At 36.0% G+C, this 18,790-nt stretch overlaps 1 protein-coding gene across 1 annotated transcript in view; it reads right to left on the reverse strand.

Moving 5' to 3' along the window:
* PTPRQ (protein tyrosine phosphatase receptor type Q) overlaps nucleotides 1–18,790 on the reverse strand; it is a gene marked incomplete at its 5' end in the record, with an annotated part of 135,484 nt that overhangs the window by 25,827 nt on the left and 90,867 nt on the right. Inside the window, 10 exons of the mRNA XM_084272853.1 lie at nucleotides 1,096–1,140; nucleotides 2,372–2,500; nucleotides 3,251–3,350; nucleotides 7,632–7,705; nucleotides 8,102–8,324; nucleotides 9,558–9,716; nucleotides 10,271–10,337; nucleotides 10,934–11,178; nucleotides 13,411–13,597; nucleotides 17,219–17,340. Of these exons, the coding sequence (XP_084128979.1) occupies nucleotides 1,096–1,140; nucleotides 2,372–2,500; nucleotides 3,251–3,350; nucleotides 7,632–7,705; nucleotides 8,102–8,324; nucleotides 9,558–9,716; nucleotides 10,271–10,337; nucleotides 10,934–11,178; nucleotides 13,411–13,597; nucleotides 17,219–17,340 (1,351 nt within the window). The remainder of the gene's footprint in view (nucleotides 1–1,095; nucleotides 1,141–2,371; nucleotides 2,501–3,250; nucleotides 3,351–7,631; nucleotides 7,706–8,101; nucleotides 8,325–9,557; nucleotides 9,717–10,270; nucleotides 10,338–10,933; nucleotides 11,179–13,410; nucleotides 13,598–17,218; nucleotides 17,341–18,790) is intronic.

The following is an 18,790-nucleotide window of genomic DNA, read 5'->3' on the forward strand; positions in this document are numbered from 1 at the left end:
TAAGACACAGCATTAGCAATACCTAAAATCTCTCTTTCGGCCACTGACATTATCCAGAAGAGAATCCTATACATACTGAAACAACCTGTAAAAAAAAAAGGCCACAATAAACTAAAAAGTTTTGAGCCAATAGAAATATCCAGCCCCTCATTACTACATCTATGTTACCTAGTAGGGTCCCACAGTATATTTACTGACTTCCAGTTAAAAAAATGGCATGAATCCTGTCCTAAGGAGATCTTGGCTAGTGCCTGCACTTCAAGCTTCCATGATTTGTTGTCCACAATGGGCCTAGGAAAGGAGCCTGCTGTAGCTTCAGCACAGCTACTGCTTGAAAAATAATAATCCAAAATTTAACATCTGCATTCTGTACCTTGTAAGAATAGCTGAAGAGCATTGCTTTTGGCCACTTAAGGAGCGGGGAAGTCGGAAAGAGAAAAATACAGATGGTAGGACGTGACAAACTACAACCCTAAACGTGAGACTGATTAAAATAAGGGCTGATGTAACAAGACCTGCTGAAACACTCTTCAGTAAGAGCCTTGCTGTGAATAAATCACAGTTTGCAGTTGCCCTGTAGAGTCTGAGACTGTACAAATCCAAACTGCACATGATTTAGACAGAAAAGGGGCAGAATAGTAGCTGTGCAAACCGGGAAAGGATTTGACTGCAAGGATATGTGGCTGAGATTGTAGTGGTGTAGTACAGAACAGCTGCAGTGGAAAAGGCAGGAGAATGGAGAACTTCTCCTAAGTACATACATTCTGCCAAAGGAAAGAAACAGATGTCACATTTGCACTACCTTTGCTTCAAGAATAGATTGTACATGTCAGTGCTGTATCAGAATGTTATAATTTCTGTGTAAAAATTGCCCTGATTTATTTCAAAACAGTTGTAGAACTGTTGTAGCTTAACGTTAGGGACTAAAAATAAATGGGATTTCATGATGACAAATACCACTCTGGCATCAATCTAGTTGCACAGGCTGACATTTCCTTATGATTGACTATATCATGCAGTGTAGTATGGTAGCACACAGGTTAAGACAGCAGAACAGAAAACACACTGTGTTGCTTCGATAATACGAAAACTTACTGAATGACAAATATCTCCTTGCGTCTAAAGAAAAATGATGAGTATCTGGAAGTAAAACCCATTAACACTTTAGTATATAAACAAAGTTAAAACTATTCTTACTCAGCTAACCATTTGTGAACAAGGCCATTGTGAAGATCCATCAAGATCACTTATGTGAGTCACAGCTATCACAGCACATCCTCAATGGTCCTGTCTACAGAGAATTTTTGCCACTGTTCTTAGCAGGTACTAAGCAATGCTCTCTGAATGACATGTGCCCCAAACAGAACATACCACATCCGTCATGTCAACAATTCCCAGATGATTCATAGTATGTTTTCTCATCTGTTACAAGCAGCCATTCCTGTGCACACTATTTTGGACAGGTTTGCACATGCGATCAGCTTACCCTGTACCACACACATAGACACATACACACTCAAACAAAACAGCTCAACAGCTACAACCTTTCATCTTCCAGCTATTCTGAGTCTGCAACAGTAGGATGCCTGACGGCTAGGGCAAGACTATTTTAGGCTTTTCATCTTTAAGGAGGCTGCCTACCACAGTGTTTCATCTGACACAGCAGGAAAAATACAGGTAGGTAAAGAACAATCATCAAACATTTCTAACTCAGTTGGATGTCATAAATTATTGAGAATCATCAGTGTATTTATTTGGTGAACAATATTACTATTTCTGGTAGTCAGAAAGAGTAGTTTTCCTTCTGATAAATAACTGTGATTCTTTTTTTGGACAGAAAATACGAATAACTTGCAATTGCTGCATACACCTTAAATTAATAGATGTCAGGACAGCCAGTGTGCTGAGCTCCATAGAAATCTGGATGCTATGGAAATCTCCTTGTGAAAAAACACTTTCTAAATGTCAATTAAACAGTGACAGATTTCTTCTTGAGTTAGCTGACTGAGACTTCTGGGAGTTTGACTCTTTCAAAATGTTTATGTATTTTTGCAGTTTACATAGAACACTCCACCATCAAATAATCTCAGAAATTCTACATGTTCTAAAATATGTAGCCCTTTTTTTGTGAACACAATTAAACTGTTATTTGCACATACACATTTATCCTGCTGTAAAAAGAGCTGAAGATTAAGTGATTTTCTAAAAGCTAGTGAGAAGTGTCTTGAGGATGGAGGTCATTCTTTGAAAGAGGATCTCAGTGACCTGTGTAAATAAGAACACCACAAACACTTCCAAACAAGTAAAGGTCAGAAAGGGGTCATGGCTACAGCCCCTTTGGACTACTGTTTTGCCTAAGGAGTATGCTTACCGTGTAAATCTCTCATCCTTCAGCTCCAGGTCTGCCACTGTGATCAACTGATCTAGTTTAAACTTCGTGTCAATAATTTCAGCATCTCTTGGGGAGTATGTGCCCCCCTCTTTTTGCTTTTGCCGAATTCTAAACGGAAAATAGTAGTGAAAAACAAACATGGAAGAGATTTAAGGATACATATGTCATTACTTTGATTAGACAGGTTGAAACTAAAAAAGGGTTGCTAGAAATCCTTCCTTGGCCCTTATTCTACCTTCCATTCCAGCGGTGTAAATCCCAGTCATGCTGACTAAAACTTACACAGAAATAATCTAGCCTGTATATCTTTTAGTTTTCCTGCATAAATCCTCTGTCGATGACTGAATGATGCAGCTGAGGAAGAATAGAACTTCTGGTGAGGGAGCAAACAAACATCATGTACACAGTACCCTCTCTGTTTCTTTACATGGGGATTTTGTTCACAGTCACTTTCTCTTTCACATGCGAGACTTCAATGTATTTAATTGATACATTAATTAGTAAAAGAGAAAAACAGATATTAGAGTATTACTTCATATCAAGCTGTCAACCCATCACACTAACTTCAGCCAGCTGGCATTCTGATCCGTACCCTCATCTCAAGTCAATAAAGAAGTGGCTCTGAAAGGGTAAGATAGGCTACTGCTCTGGAATAGCTTGTTTTTCTCCTTCTGTGGAGGTTCGCCTCGCTAGACTAAAGCTAGCCTTTGTGAGTCCCTCCCTAAGTTTATACATTAAAAAAAAAGCGATACATTTTGAAATGACAGATTGGTTCCATTTATAGGACCATTTCAACTCATCTTTAAAACATTTGTGAGTGCTTGCAAACAAAGTACAGCAAGGATCCGTAAATCTCACCTTGCAAAAGCATACGCTGCTGCCACCAGAAGAACAACTGAAAGTATACACAAAGTAACAGCAAGGATAACTTCTACAGATCTTCCTGACAGTCCTTCACCTGCAACAGAAAGTGGAAATCTAACATTTCCTACATTCATTATAGTTTTTGTATTCCTGACACAGTGAAATAAGGGAGCGGTGAGAGACAGGCACTTTTGTCTTAATACAACTGCATCCACTTTGTGTCAAAGAATGGTAAAAAAATGCCAAAGTCAAAAGCTGTTTTATTTAAAGGTTCCACAGCTTTGCTGATCTATGTAATATGTAATGGTAATAGTATATGCCTACAACTGTAGGTGCAGCCATCTGCTTGTGCTTTTCCTGTTTACCTACTAAACAGGTTACAGTATATCTACACTGCAGTAACATCAGTTTGAACACTGAGTTTCTGCTTCGGCCTCTGTGCAGCCGAGAAGAGACAACACCTCTCTATCAGCTAGAAATAATCTAACTCCAGAAGTGGAAAAGGAAGATCTGCAACTCTAAAGCTAGGAGGTTTGAAGCCATCACTCACAGGCACAAAATAAAAGATTTTTTTTGAGATACTCTGTTCCAAGGGTGCTGAAGGAACCCACCTAGCAATTGACTCTGATCTGCCTGTAATACTCTGCCTCACTGACCATTAACTCATGATCTTAATTACATGGGAATTGGTGATATTGTTAGGAATAGTCACCAGAAAGTAAAAGGTTATCATAAAGGCCTTTTTGATAAGAAGGTAAAGCTGCTGGTATTCTGATCAGTCCTTCAGGTGAGAATGAAGGCTCATTCAGAGACCATTTAGACTAGTAGTTTCTAGATCTCTTTCTGAACCTATTTGGTGAGACTTTTCTGAGACTCATTTAATTTCCCACCTCCAGGAAGGGCAGAAAAATCTACTGCTTCCTGCCAGACGAATCTGAGGTTTTCTACCCAAGAGACAACATCCTCCCAAGGACACACTTGGAAAAACTGAAGTCCTGTCTTTGTTTCTGTCAAAAAGCCCTGATTTTTGGATTAGAGTGTATATTGCAGATGATCTGCACTTCGTGTGCAAAATAATCTTTATTTAGATAAAAAAAAAGGGTCTTAAAACAGTTGGATGCAATTTTTTAAGATCAAGTGCAGGGTTCTCCAGGTAGACAACAATAATCAGCTACAATGATACAGCATATTAAGCAGTAGGTTGGGTGGCAGTTAATGAGAAGAAAGTCTGAAACAACATGAATAAGCATTATCAGGCCTATATGAAATGATAAACATCATCTTGTGATATAAAGAATTAAATTTCCAAAACACCTGAAATAATTCTTCCACTGCTTTAACAAAGTCTCAGGTACAACACTGGAGCCTATGAGGTAAGAAAAATATTAGGCCAAGTGAAGACAACAGAGAAGAAAAACATGTATATAGACAACTGTTGCAAAGAGAAACAGAATTAACAAGTCCCTGCCATTCACTGATTTCTGTGACAGGGTACAAATCTTAGTAATGTGGAAGAAGATCAAAAGAATCTCCTGAACACCTCTACAACAGTTCCATCTATATTCAGCTGAACAGTGAAGTCAATGTTAAATCAGTTAACCAGTCCAAGCACTGCCAACGTTACTAAACAAAACAGTGCTGGCAGAATGCTCACCAAGGATTAGAAAAAAATATAGTTTCTCTTACTTCTTTGCAACAAGGAAGGATTAGATGCCTGTAGAGGTGATCATGGGAAAAGGGAAGGAGACTAAACAGATTTGACATAGCAGGAAAAATAGGTGTTATAAAACTAGCATGCAGTCCTGTCATCATGTTCTAGATTCTGACACGATATTCATCACTCAATAAATGATGATAACAAACTGTAATAATAGGATACCATAAGGTAGGTTTCTATGCAAAAAGTAGTGTCAGGAAACCCCATGTTGGTTATTTCCCGTCTCATCATGTATTTCACATGGAAAAAGGCTACACTTACACAGGAATACCCAGCTGCCCCACAGTGACTCGCTGAACCAGCTATCAGAGTTTATAAGCTGCCTTGATACATTGGAAGTTTAAACAGTATTTGTCACCACATCTTAATTATCTCATGGAAAAATCCTGACCTTTCATTGTAGCATGGACATTACTTTTGCAATGTCAGTCATGAGTTATGAGGAAGAAACTCCACTTCTCCAGCTCAAGAGGACAGTTGTGGTACTCCAAGTATTGTTGAGTGGGAGGGACGTATTAAAATGTATCCTTTACTATAATTAAAAAAGTTATTGCAGCTGTGTATTCCAATAAAATCTGCTTCAGTGTTCCTCCCTAGCAAAATTCCTCTTGTTTAACAAGAACATTTGACATCTACCATAGAGAACCCTTTCATAGGTTTCCCATTTTTTTGTGTGCTTCAAACGTATTTAACATGCAGTATTAGATTCCACAGATACATGGTTAGCTTTCTGCTTTTCCAGCTCAAAGACCTACCTATTCTATAAGTAGACTGAGAAAACAAAATAGACTAGTCAGTTATACTTCTGCCAAAATTCAAATTAGTCTTTTATCTACTAAAATGAAAGTATACTATTGGGAAAACACAAATTTCAGTGATCATTACAAGAGAAAATAATTACTTTAAAATGCAACTGCAATTCTGAATTCAGGCAGCATGAATTTCTTCTGAAAAGCTACTGATAGTACAAGTGGAATACAAATAAATTGGTCACAAAGATACCTAAGAGCTATAGATCTTTCTGTTGTGCTTTCTGGGTTATGCTTCCAGAGCAAATCTGAAGTTCATATAACAAAAGGATTTTCTATACAGAAATACTTGGGCTATGTGTCTCAAGAGAAAGCATGTCTGAAAAAAAAATCTATCTTCCTTTATTCATATAATAGGATATTGGCAATTGGCCACACAACTGCAATACCTGAATCACTTGTGGTGTATCTACTTGATGTTGATTTCACAACACTTTTGTGAATTTACAAGTTAAAACCAGACAAGAGTTAGCTGCATTGCTCATTTTAAAAGCAGTGCTTGATATCAAACTTCAGCATAGAAGGCGCTGGAACATGGGTATTGGGAGTCACGGATATCTGAGCTATTTATCAGGGCTATTTTTGTTGCCTATTACACTTTATTCAGCATACAAACAGATCTCGATCCTTCATGATCCACACCAAAAGAGAAAGTGTCACAAGTTTTTAATAACAATACAGAAAAAGTCAGTTATACTATAGCATACCACAAGCATAATTTATATATATATGTATTTTTTTTTCTTGATTTCTTTAAGCTTTGCAGTTTTCTGTTAGAAAAGAGACAGTTGCTCAGAGCACTGGATACAGACTCATTTGCAGTAAACTTGCTTTCCCTGACTGGACACCTGGTCTTTCCCTCACTGGGCAAGCTATTTCCTTCATTGGCTTAGAACTTTTAAACTCAGAACACATAAAGCAAACTTTTGTGTGGCACTTCTCAAAACACTCGGGGCTAGAGAAATAGTGCCAGATCCTTTCAGAATATACAGGTAGTGAATTCACATTTCAAGATCTTCAGTATCAGATCATGTAACAAATTTCTGACATGGATTAAATGAATAAGGGAGCTCATATCACTGAAGATGAATGCCAACTGAAAAATATGTGCCCACTAAAATTCTTCTGGGTACGCATCCAGTTGTCTTGGGATCCCTTTTCAGAAAGCCAGGGCTAATGCTTAGCTAAGTAAGTTTTGGCTTACCAATATATTAAAATAACTTACAGATCTTATTGCGATCTGCTATGACAGTCTTCACTCACAATCTTGAGTGAATTCTGCCATGGGGAAATTTATGTTGGATCTGAGACCCTGTAACAGCTGGACTATTGGCCAGTGACATCAGAACCAGATGAGTTCTATTAAACATTACTTATTAATTAATACAAAGCTTTGTCTGCATCTAAAGCACAAAGAACTAGAGGGTCATGTCCTCAGGTGGGCTTCCACTAGAAGGAACAATCTGCAGCTGAGAGGTTTCCTACACTAGGCATGCTGGAAAAGCTTTACCTCCGATGGAGAGGGAAACTGCACAAAACGATCAAGATGAGCTATCCTGGAGAAATGGTATTTTCATTCTTATAACTTAATCTCTGCTAATGAACTTTGTCAATGCTGCTTTTTTCCATTAACATTCCAGGCTGAGATAAGACCTCCTGGCATCCTCAAAAAGACATACAAGGCAATCAATGTTTCCTCATGAAACCGCATGAACCATTCTGGTTAAGCTAAGTCCAACAAAAATAGAGATTATTTACCTCAGAAAAAGTGATCTACTAAAAAGAAACATGGAATTGACTAGATTCTTTTGAAATAGAGAAATACTTTAAGAAATTACTCTCTCCTTACCTAAAGTTTTGATAGGGTCAGAATAGTCAGAATCTGTAAACTGTCCTTTAATGTTAGTTGCTCTGAACTTAAATCTATAAAACAGAACCAAGAAAAATAATGAAATAAAAGTTTATGTGCATTTCCTTACAACTACAATCTAATTTTCAGTTCTAGCATAAGATAAACTGGGATCATTATTCACCTGCAAAAATGACATTGAGGACTCAATCAAACTATATTAATTATTTATGGTGAATTTGCTCTTATTTAATTTAGGAACACAGTAGGCATGTTTTGTTACCTGAAACATTTAAAGAAATATAGACTCCCATATTTATGCTTCAGCCAAAAAGTTTAAAATTAAGACACGTGAGGATCATTTCTGTCTCCATCTTTTCAGAACTGAATTATTTGTTTTGTATGTTTGTATAAAAGTACATTTTATGTAAATCTTTCTCTTGGACAAACGTAGAGACAAATGTACTTACAGATACTGCTTTCTCGGTTTCAGTGGGCCATTACATATTTTATCTTGACTGCCTGGTATCATACACGTAGTATCCGCACCTATGACGTACACCTCTTCTTTCCCACTCAGATCTTCTTTTCCTTCTATACATGGTGGGTTTGGAAAGCCTTCATTTGTAAAATACAACCTCGGTCTGTTGAAGTAGGCATCATACCACTTAGTAACATTCCCATCATGCTGAGCTATTGTCAAGAAAAGAAATAATCAGAAACAATTTATATTCTACCCGGACTACAATTAAAGATTTTTTTAAGAACTTAGCATGCAATCAGTGCCATCTGCACCACTAAGTCTATAAGTTTATTTGCATATGAACATCAACTTCTTTATTATCCACACTATCTGTATATTTCTAACTCAGAGTAAGCCAACAGAACCACAACTAGAAAATTCCAAGGGCAGGCACACAGAGGGTATCAGTTGTGCAAGTCACTTGACTTTGAAACTGAGCTTGGTTAGCAAAGACAGTAAAAAGGATTTACTCTTTTACAGACAGGAAAGGCGATTCAATAAATGAAAATACTAGATTTCCATAAGTGATCTGTACCCAGCAACTCAGGAGAAAAATCTTCAAAATGTGGCTTAGCATGGTATTTGCATACCTACCCGTTCAAGAGAATGTTCACAGCAGTAGCTATGAAGTAAATGTCTGCATGATTAGTGTTCAAATGCAAACTTCAGAAAAAGGTGAGAGATTTAACCTGAATTTGCTTAATGGGAATGCTTGATTTCTATACTTTGAAAGCAAGCAAAACAAGGGAACCAAATAACTGCAATTTGTCCTTCTTAGGTAAGTCTGACCATATGGTGTCCTATCATGAAACTCCCACTCACATTGGTAGGCAATTACTCAAGAGTATCATGGCACTGTTCATATAAGTAAATATTCACCAGTCCTCACAAAGGAATACACATTCTAACCCACAGTCTACAGAAGGGATTTATATAAATCCCTCTGCCCCCGTTATGAAATGGAAATATCAACCACACATGACTGCATTCTTTTACAGGCAGCACTAATAACAACAGAAGAAAAACCCTGGGGAAAAAAAAAAAACCCAAACTTTCATATTTATTTACCTTCAAAAATTCCCAAATGCATTTTTTCCTCAAGGAAATAGGAAATAAAGAAAATGTAATGATACACAATAAGGCCAGAATAACATTGGTGACTTCAAACTGCATGAATGACTTTTCGTTGGCGAGTGTTCCCAAAATCCAGTACCCAAACCACAGGTATCATAAAAGATACTTTGCTCTTCGTAGCACTGCCACAGCTAAAGGAAAGCTATTAGCTGTTTTCTAATCTGAAATTACTGAGACCCAAGAAAAGAAATAAAAAAGACAAACAGCTTGAAGATAAAGAAATAAAAACCACTGAAAGTCATTTTTAAAGAAAACTTCTAAAATTCTACCTCCAGCTTCCACAACAAGAACTTGGATCTTCTTAATGGGGCCATGATCATCACTGTAATAACATATTGGCATTCGGATCGTAATTGTTGTAGCTGTGACGAGTAATGCCCCGTTGGTATCATAAACTGGTGCTGGTTTCTTCTTAGGTCGTGGTGGTTCTGTTTTTAAACAAAGATATACCAAAGAGTTTAATTTGAAAATGTTTTCACTACAAGTGCTTTGTTCAGGCACAGAGCTATGTTCTGCAAGAAAAATCTTCTACTTAAAGCCTTAAGCTTCTAAAAACTTTATTCTGATAAATGCCTCTGCATATAAGTTTTCAATTAAAAGAGAAAACAATAACAAGCTTTTCAATGAATTTTAAACAATGATTGTACTTAGTAATCCAACTGTGATACTGTATCCTTAGCTATACCTCTGTGATATTTTTCTCAGTGTTTGCTGATGGTAACTAAAATACTGCAGTCAGTATCATTACTTCACTGAGTCTGCACATAGTTTACAGTACCATTCAGATATGAATAGCAAATGATGAGTGATACACAGCAAAATTGGGCACTGCAGCTCAAGGCTGTCAGTTGTGTGTTCCTGTTCCTACTTTTGCAGCCTCTAAATAGCAGACAAATGCACACAGCTATGTACTCACAGGTAGAACAGCAATTTCTTCAGGATTTATAGATATTTCAGCTAAAGGACACTGCATGGGACATACCTTTGATATCCATGGTTATTTTCAATTGAATTTTTGGCCCTGCACCAGCACCGTTAATGGCATATACCTTAAAAAAAACAAACACCACTTGTTTTAATGACCATTTGCAATAGCTTCAAATTTGCCAAATATGGATATATTTGAAGCAACAATGAATGCTGAAACACTCCTTTCATCATTCACACTTCGCTAGAACTTACTTCATAGTTCTTTATGATCCTAAGTACAGCAACACTTTATCACTTGTAATGTAGCTCTTACAAAAGGGAGAAAAATCAAGCCCACTTAAACAATTATCTCCCCTCCTCTTGTGTCCCAGTCTCTGATTATTTGAAAGGACTAGACCTTTCATCTGAACCAAATAAGCAATGCAAGTGGCAGAATTGTGAGAGATATTTAGTCTTCTACCTGTGACGATGTGTCACAGGATGCTTTCTTTGCTCACACATGAGCCAGTGGCCCAGAGTTCAAAGCTAATCACTAGTGATGCATCCTGCTCCCACTCCCTCCACCGTCTTCATTGCTCCCCTTGTTCCTCAGACTTGTTTCTCTTCAGACCCAGTTGATATTCTCAGCATGAAAATCTCATGTTCAGCCTAGGTTTGTGTTCCCTAGTCAGGCTAATCTCTCATTCATATCAAAGAAAAAAATGTCAGTTCTTACGCTGACGTTATAGGTATTTCCTCCTTTTAATCCTTCTATCATGGCAGTGACTGACTGATCCGTTTTGTCAATGACACTAAGGTTGTGGATCCGGATGGCAGCGGGGTCATCTTCATTGTACACCATAGCTTGATACACCTGGATATTTCCATTTGGTTCAGACGGTGGCACAAATGTTACTTGGAACTTTGTTACTTCATCTGGTATCTTCTGAAATGTTATGTTGTTAGGTGGGTCTTCAGGCACTGAAACAAATGATCTGCTTAGCCAGTTTACCACTGTTGCTATTAGAATAAAAACTGAAAAACTGCAAATTAGACTTTTATATATCAGTATTATTTAACTGGTATTTTCTGTTTTTATTAAAAATCCCAAATACTTATTGCACATGTAAATATTTATAGAGACAATAACAAGTTAAATATTTAGTGAACTACTACTCTTAATGATGGCATTTAATGCTACAAATACTGAAAGCAGTGATGAGATAACCGTCAGCGGTCTCTACTCAGAAAAGTCTCCAGATTTTCTACTCAGAAAGCCTGAAGGCATCATTATACCTTGAAATACAACCAGGGTAAACAAATCCTTGCATGGGCTGACAAGCAAGAAGCAAGTGTTAGTCTTGAATATCCCTTTCTGAAAGCCCTCTGTCAACAGCAAGCTCCCTCCCAACATATAAACAAGCCACCGTGCTCCTACTAGTCTCTGCTTATCACAGATAACTTTAGAAAAAAAAACTTTCTACTAGCAAACACGCAGACATAAACACAATGTATTTTTCCCAAAGACAGATTTTTTTGTCAAATGTCTATTCCAGTAGCTTATTCTCGAGACAGCAAAGGTATAAATCACTTTCCCAATGTCCTTATGAAAGAAAAGGCTCTACCATTCTTTCCAGGCAGCTAAGTATTTATTGCTCTACCTGTGCAGACAAGCATGTAGCATGACCTCTAAATAGTGAAATCAAGCAACTGAAGGTCAACATATTCTCTCAACCAATTCCAGGTTTTTTATGTCAGCCAACCAATGCTTACTCAGACTTATCTGGAGTAAGTGTATGTTAATTGGTCCTAACTCAGCCATATGCTACACTGTACAGACCAGATGAGGCAAGATGAGATGGATAAAATAGCTGTTCTTCTCCAAGGTTACTGCACCTCTTAATGTGTCACATTTTTATAGGAGAGAAAGGGCTACCGAAAAAGACTGCTCACAGGATAGACCAAGCTACTGCCTAATTTAATCTTCACTCATTTTTCCACATTAAAAGCATATATCAACCTCCAGGGATATAATTAGGTCACGGAAACCTTAGAATTTGATGTATTAAAGGCATGATATATATATACATATGCACACACATATCATGTCATATTGTATCGTATCACATATCATATCATTAGGGACATTGGACTTTCATACATGAAAGGAAAGATAAATATAAATCTAACCAATGTGTAGTATGTGTAAATCTGAAATTAACCTGAGTATATAGCTGAAAAACCTGACCTGCAGCTAACCTCGGAGATAACCTCAGCGATAAAGCAATTCTAGATTATGCACAGTTGATGAAATGAATTTGTTTAAATGGAACAAAACTTCAGTATCTTTTCAGAACATATTTTTGTTGCTTTGTAGTTTTTTTAAATACCATTAGTGAACAATTCAAAACTAGCAAAGACAGTAGACAAAGCATAACCAGGAACTATATATGTAAAAGTAAGACTATATTGTCTCCATATAAATCTGTTTATATTTTCATAAGCAAATGTTATTTACTTTTCCGTAACGTAGCCTCTTGATGTCATGAGGTCTTCACACAGTTCTTCACTCTCATATCTCAGTTTTATTTATCTGAGTAACTTAATAGCATGAGCAACTTTGTCGCTTTAGTATCTACCTCATTCTCCAGGTTGTTTTGAGTCTGTGGAACTGCTGACCCAAGCACAGATCCCTGTGGCCCTTCCCTAGCAACCTCCTTCCACTCAGAATAAACAGACTGTGTCCTCAAATCAGTACATCTACCCTTTATAAACATTAGGATTCACTTCACTTAGTTGTTATATGCTTGTTTTGCATCAAGACCAAGGATGTTGTATAGAGTTTCCTACAGTCTATTAAAGGGGCACAGGAACCTCCACAGGGAAAAGCCATCCTTTCCTAAGCCAGGTATCTTGCATATGCATGCTAGTATAGATAGGAACTGTCCTCATTGACTATACGAGATGGCTGTCTTCCACACTTCCATATTTTACATGTAGCAAGTTAAGATCTCTGAATTATGAAAGGTAAATTTTAGTATTTATTATCACCATCACTTTTTTTGACTACTAGCTCAATAAATACTGAAGAAAAAATACTGTGAGAACATATCTGCATTACATGTACACAATGTGTTCAGAACTCTCATTTATTTGTCAGATGAAAGAAAAACTGAAAAGTTTGAGCCATAGAAAGTAGACAAAAATACAAACCTGCTTCAAAAGTAGAGACAATTACTGGAGAACTAGCCTTGCCTTCAATGAATGCAGCATTAACATCTCCCGTAAAGGCAATGATTATTACAGAATACCTTGTGAATGCTTTTAAATCAGAAATTTCCAAGACTTTACCCTCATCATTTGTCTTCAGAAACTGAGCTTTATAATTGTCATTATCTACCTGTAAAATAATAATAATAACAATAACAATAACAATAACAATAATAATAATAATAATAATAATAATAATAATAATAATAATAAATTACAAGACTTGAAACGGCCAAAATTGGGACATTATTATTTGAACACCTTATTTGACTTTTATCTTTCTACTTTTCTAACCATTTACATAGAATGGTTCACAAGAAACCTCTAGCTACCATGACTAGGAAGCTGTACAAGGAAGTACACTCCCATTCCACCCCTGTGTTGCCTCTTTAGCACTTCATGTAGTATGGGATTAAGGGAAAGGGCTGTTTGCTTGTGTTGTTTTCCACCATGCAAACATGAACTGATTGGTAGACACTGCACCAGGGGAGTTGCATTGACCTGAAATGGGAATCAAACTAGGCAGACATCCAGAAGATGAGTAGCTATGCAGCAGAAAATTATTTGGAATACAAAAACGAAAAGAAAATTGGCCAGGAACACAATAATGTTGATATGACTGTACAAAGTGCAATTCCTCTTGGGATATATTAATAGAAGCACTAAGTATAAGACAGTGGGGAGGGAATAATTGTCTCACTAGAAAAGCTGGAAAGCAGAAATTATTGTTCAATCTAGAAAAGGGAGGATGGTGGAAGAAATAATAATACATTCAAAATATAAAAAAGAATGCTACTAAATTAAAGATAATCCATTGCTTCTAGCATTCATGAAAACAAATAAAATTTTATTTCTACATTAAAAAAAAGAATTAAATATTACAAAACCTGCAGTGATATACCTAAATATGTAACTAAAACTATGACTATAAATGTATTTAAAAACTAGAGCAATCTGTCAAGGTTTGCTGAGCAATTTTCATCACTGGACATTTTTAAGAACAAGATAATGAATCATTTGTGAGGAAGACTCTAGGTACACCTGTTTCTATGTTAGAGCAGGATATGCACTGGATTACTTCTTGGGTTCCCTATCATCCCTACATCTCAAATAATCTTTAGTACCGTAGAAAAGTCTACAGTGTTGGGTTTTATATCTAATTAATCAATTCTAATGTTAGCTTAAAAAAGAAGAAAAGGAAAAAATGGGAGCTTTTCTAGTGTTTGATCAAGGATCATTTACAGAATTCTTTTTATGTCTATTCCCACTACTGTGGTTAATGATGTTTTCATTATTTTTTCTTCATTGTGTAATTTGAAAGAGGATTAGGTAGCTGTACAGTAGTTTTCCCACTGGATGAAATCTGTATTAAATGCAGCTGCTAAAACATTAGACTAGTTCAAGCATACCTTTTATTTGACAGATATGCATCTCTCCCCACTGAGAATTAACCTGAACTAAACTTTCTGATGGACTAAACAGACATTCATTTCCTGGAATGGCCATGAGTAGCTGAAACACTTTTTTCCTATTTGACTATCAAAAGCCTGGCATACAAGTATTTATAAAATAGTTAAAATGCAATCACAGTACTTTAGTGGTTCCGTTCCATGTTCCTTACTCATTTTCAGTAATATTTTATTCCAGACTGCTCCTATTTATAGTAGGCCAGCAAGACAAACTAAAATATAACTTGGAGGAATCATGAGGGGGTACTTATTATTTTTACTGATCTGTAAAACTGCAAGGAACATCCTAGCAATTTAAACAGAACACTGATAAATACTAATTACTACCTTTTAAGAATAAAGACATCACAGTGTAGAAATCCAAAATTATTCTGTTCTGTGAGCCTATTTTTATAAAAGATACTCGGCTGAGAATCAAAGAAATACATATAGGAAGTTTGTGGAATTTGGATTCTTCATAAAAATTGTCCCACTGGGAAAATAAAATATATACTCAAATTTTCAATGAAAAAGATTGTGACAGCTTTATTGGCCTTTAAGAAGGAATAGATTTGTCTACTAAGGTGAGCATCTACAGAACTGACTCCTGCATTTACTGTTCATTAGACAGACCACATCTGATTACAAGGAAACCCTACACATAAAAGTAGATATCTGAAATACACTTGAAAAAAACCAAGACCATGTTAAAGAAAAAAAAAATCCAAAGCCCTTGAAACTGACCATTTAAAACAGGTTTTAAATTCCTTCCAAATGTTGTCAGGCTCATATGAAACCTTCCATAGTTCATCGTAATTGAGGACTTTTATTGTAATTTATATTGATCAGGTATTTCATGTATTTTCATAGTCTAGAATCACTATGGACAATTTAGGGACTATCAGACATTGAAAATTTACTTTGGAAGTTTTATCAAAAGAATGAAAAGATTTTTTTCCTGTTGCTATATTACTATTATGCTGTTCAGTCAAAAATCATAAGAACTTTTCATGAGGAAAAAGTCTTCTCTAACTTTAGTGAAGGAGAAGTAAAAATTTTTATGTAGTTTCTAGAGACCCACCCAATGGGCAAAGGAACCATTTCTTCTCTGTTAGTATTTCCCTTGCTATTGCACATTGTTCATCCTGTGATACTACTGCTGTGGTGTGGTCAGAACAGAACGGATTGCACCCTACATAGTGTATGATGAAGTTACAGGAAAAGGAACTAGAAGGACGTTACCCTTGTAACTTTACTGAGGGTTTTTTTTTTACTGATTTCCTTAGAAATTTTGATTGCACGAAAATCTCAGTATTTTAGCATTACCGTAATTCTTATGATCAAATCAGAAACACTCTAAATAAAAATATAACAGTCTTACTCTCTTTCTCAGAAAATTGAAAGAACTTTCTATTTAAAGTTTTTAAATATTTTGAAGTAGCCTTTAATTTTATTTCCTGTTTCTAACAGACTGATTCAGGATTTATGAAGCAGCAAACAGCAATCAAAGCGTGGTAGACAACTTCACATTTTCACTCATAGCCCTGTCTGTCTCATTTCTTGAAGAACAGGAACCTATATCCTGCTCAAAACTTCTCATGTGCTCGAACTTAGAAAGTTTCGTATCTCACTACAGGGCAGGAAATTAGGTTTATTAATGGTTGTTTTAAGAAGCATTATAAGGGTAGTAGAGGATGAAAAGAGAAAGGCCACTGGAGCTTTTCTCTTATGTCAGCCTTTTCTTGCATATAAAGATCAAGGAGAAAGAAGTATTATTGCTGTGCTACCAAAATACAGCTAATCTGATGGACCGAGCACCAAGTGGAAAGTGGGAAATCTAGTTTGACTTTAAAACTTGCCGTCTGATATGGTGCAACTTTGTACAAGCCTGTTCCTTTGGCTAGGCTCTCCACTTCAATTGGTAAAATCATGACAATGAACTTTTCCTTCTTTTAAAGAAAAAAAAGTCACTGTTATTTTTACTGGCAAACAGCATCCTTATTGTCAGAAGGAGACACACCTCCACAAAACTCAGCTTCTGTTTTCCTGTATACATTTACAGCTACACTTTTTTTTTCCTCCAAGATCTCATTAGCACACATTTTTTAAAACTAATTAACTAATTTATCCAGTGTTATGAAATCTATAAATGTACATTTAATTATTATGTGGAAATAGACACAGTCATATTGGCTTTCAACCCAGTTTATGTTTATCCCGCCATTTCTGTAAGAACATCTGCTGTGGTATTTATATCACCAAACAGCTGTATAACTACCAACAATAAAACAGAGCTGCCTTACTGAAGTAATGTCTATGAGATAGCATGTTGGTCCGGTGATGATGACAGGTTCACTCCAGCTGATATTAATACTGTGAGGAGATGTAGCTAAAACAGTCACATTTTCTGGAGGACTATCAGGAGCTGTAGAAAAAAAAAATATGTAGTTGAATCATGGCCAAAGAATTTCACAACAAACAACACAGAAATTTCAGTGACCAGTAGAGATTATTTTTCAATTTGAAAATAAACCCTTTTCACACATTTACCGTTATACAATGCTTAAATAACTACAACATCTTTTCTTTATCATGTATAAAATACAGTGTGATTTAGAAACACATCTTTCATTACAATTACTACAACTTTTCTAGAGTATGAACTACCTACAACTTCAGCTTGAATTGAAATTATAGGGTCTTCTATTTCTGAGTTATTTGTATGCATTTTACATGACACAAGCAATATATATACACAACTATTAAGAGAAATAGACAAGCATAATATATTTATGTCAAACAAATCATTCAAAGAACAAGAAATTGGGACAACACAAGATCTTCTGCCTCCCAGAAAAAAATTCCAGCAGCATTGGAAGGTACTAGTACAAATAACTGTGTACAGGAAAAAAAAATAATTCTAGGTTTTATTTCAACTTCTTAACTTATTGCAAAACTCTGGAAAACACATGCAAAAAAGTGATAAGAACTGTAAGTGGGCAAAAATGTTCACTTTAGGAAATAAGACTGTCCAAGAACTCCCTCTTGTCAAGGTGATATGTGAATTAAGCTAGCTATTTCTTATTCATTAATAAGAAATTAATGAAGTCATAATAACAACACAGCAGCTCTCAGTAAGTGCTAATACTTGACTTTATAGACAGGATCAAATTCAACCATTGGAAGCAGTCCCCAAAAATACTGAATAACATGGAACAACTGAATGAAGAGAGTAACTGAATGAACTATGAAAACACATGAAGGGTGATGAAAGAGGAGACTGGTCAGAGAAGGCTGGCTGTCAAGTGGGGTGCTAGAACAGATACAACAAAATACAAGGGCAAATATGTTCCCTAAAAGCTAGAATTAGTGCTAATTAAGCTTATTTTGCAGCTAGTATGTGTCAGGTTGCTCAGAGTGTCTTTCAGGGTGAATAATACTTCCAGTAACTATGGCAGTGGTATGACCTTTATTGCCAGCTGAAATTTCTGAAAAACAATACAAAATGATATATGCAGATTCTCCAGCCTAGGTTTCCAACCAACCAAGTTTCTAAAGGCAATTTTCCATTACTATTTTTATAAAAAAAGGTTTAATATCTCGGTATTTTTTTCAGAAACCAATTTAGGTTTATGTATTAGACAATGATGATGTGAAATAATTCTAAGGCATAAGCTAATCTACAAATTATCCAACCTGAAGTTATTTCCATGGATAATTTCCATATGCAGATTATATTTGATACATTTTCAGATCTTTGCAAGAATATTCTAATTGATTATGTTGTATTTAAGATACTTATTTAAAACCAATCTCAATTTTAATACCTCCTTTATTTTCATCATAAAAAGTACAACAGCAGGCATTAACTGAAT

Source organism: Gallinula chloropus (genome assembly GCF_964237585.1).
Source record: "Gallinula chloropus genome assembly, chromosome: 1".
Lineage (NCBI taxonomy): Eukaryota > Metazoa > Chordata > Aves > Gruiformes > Rallidae > Gallinula > Gallinula chloropus.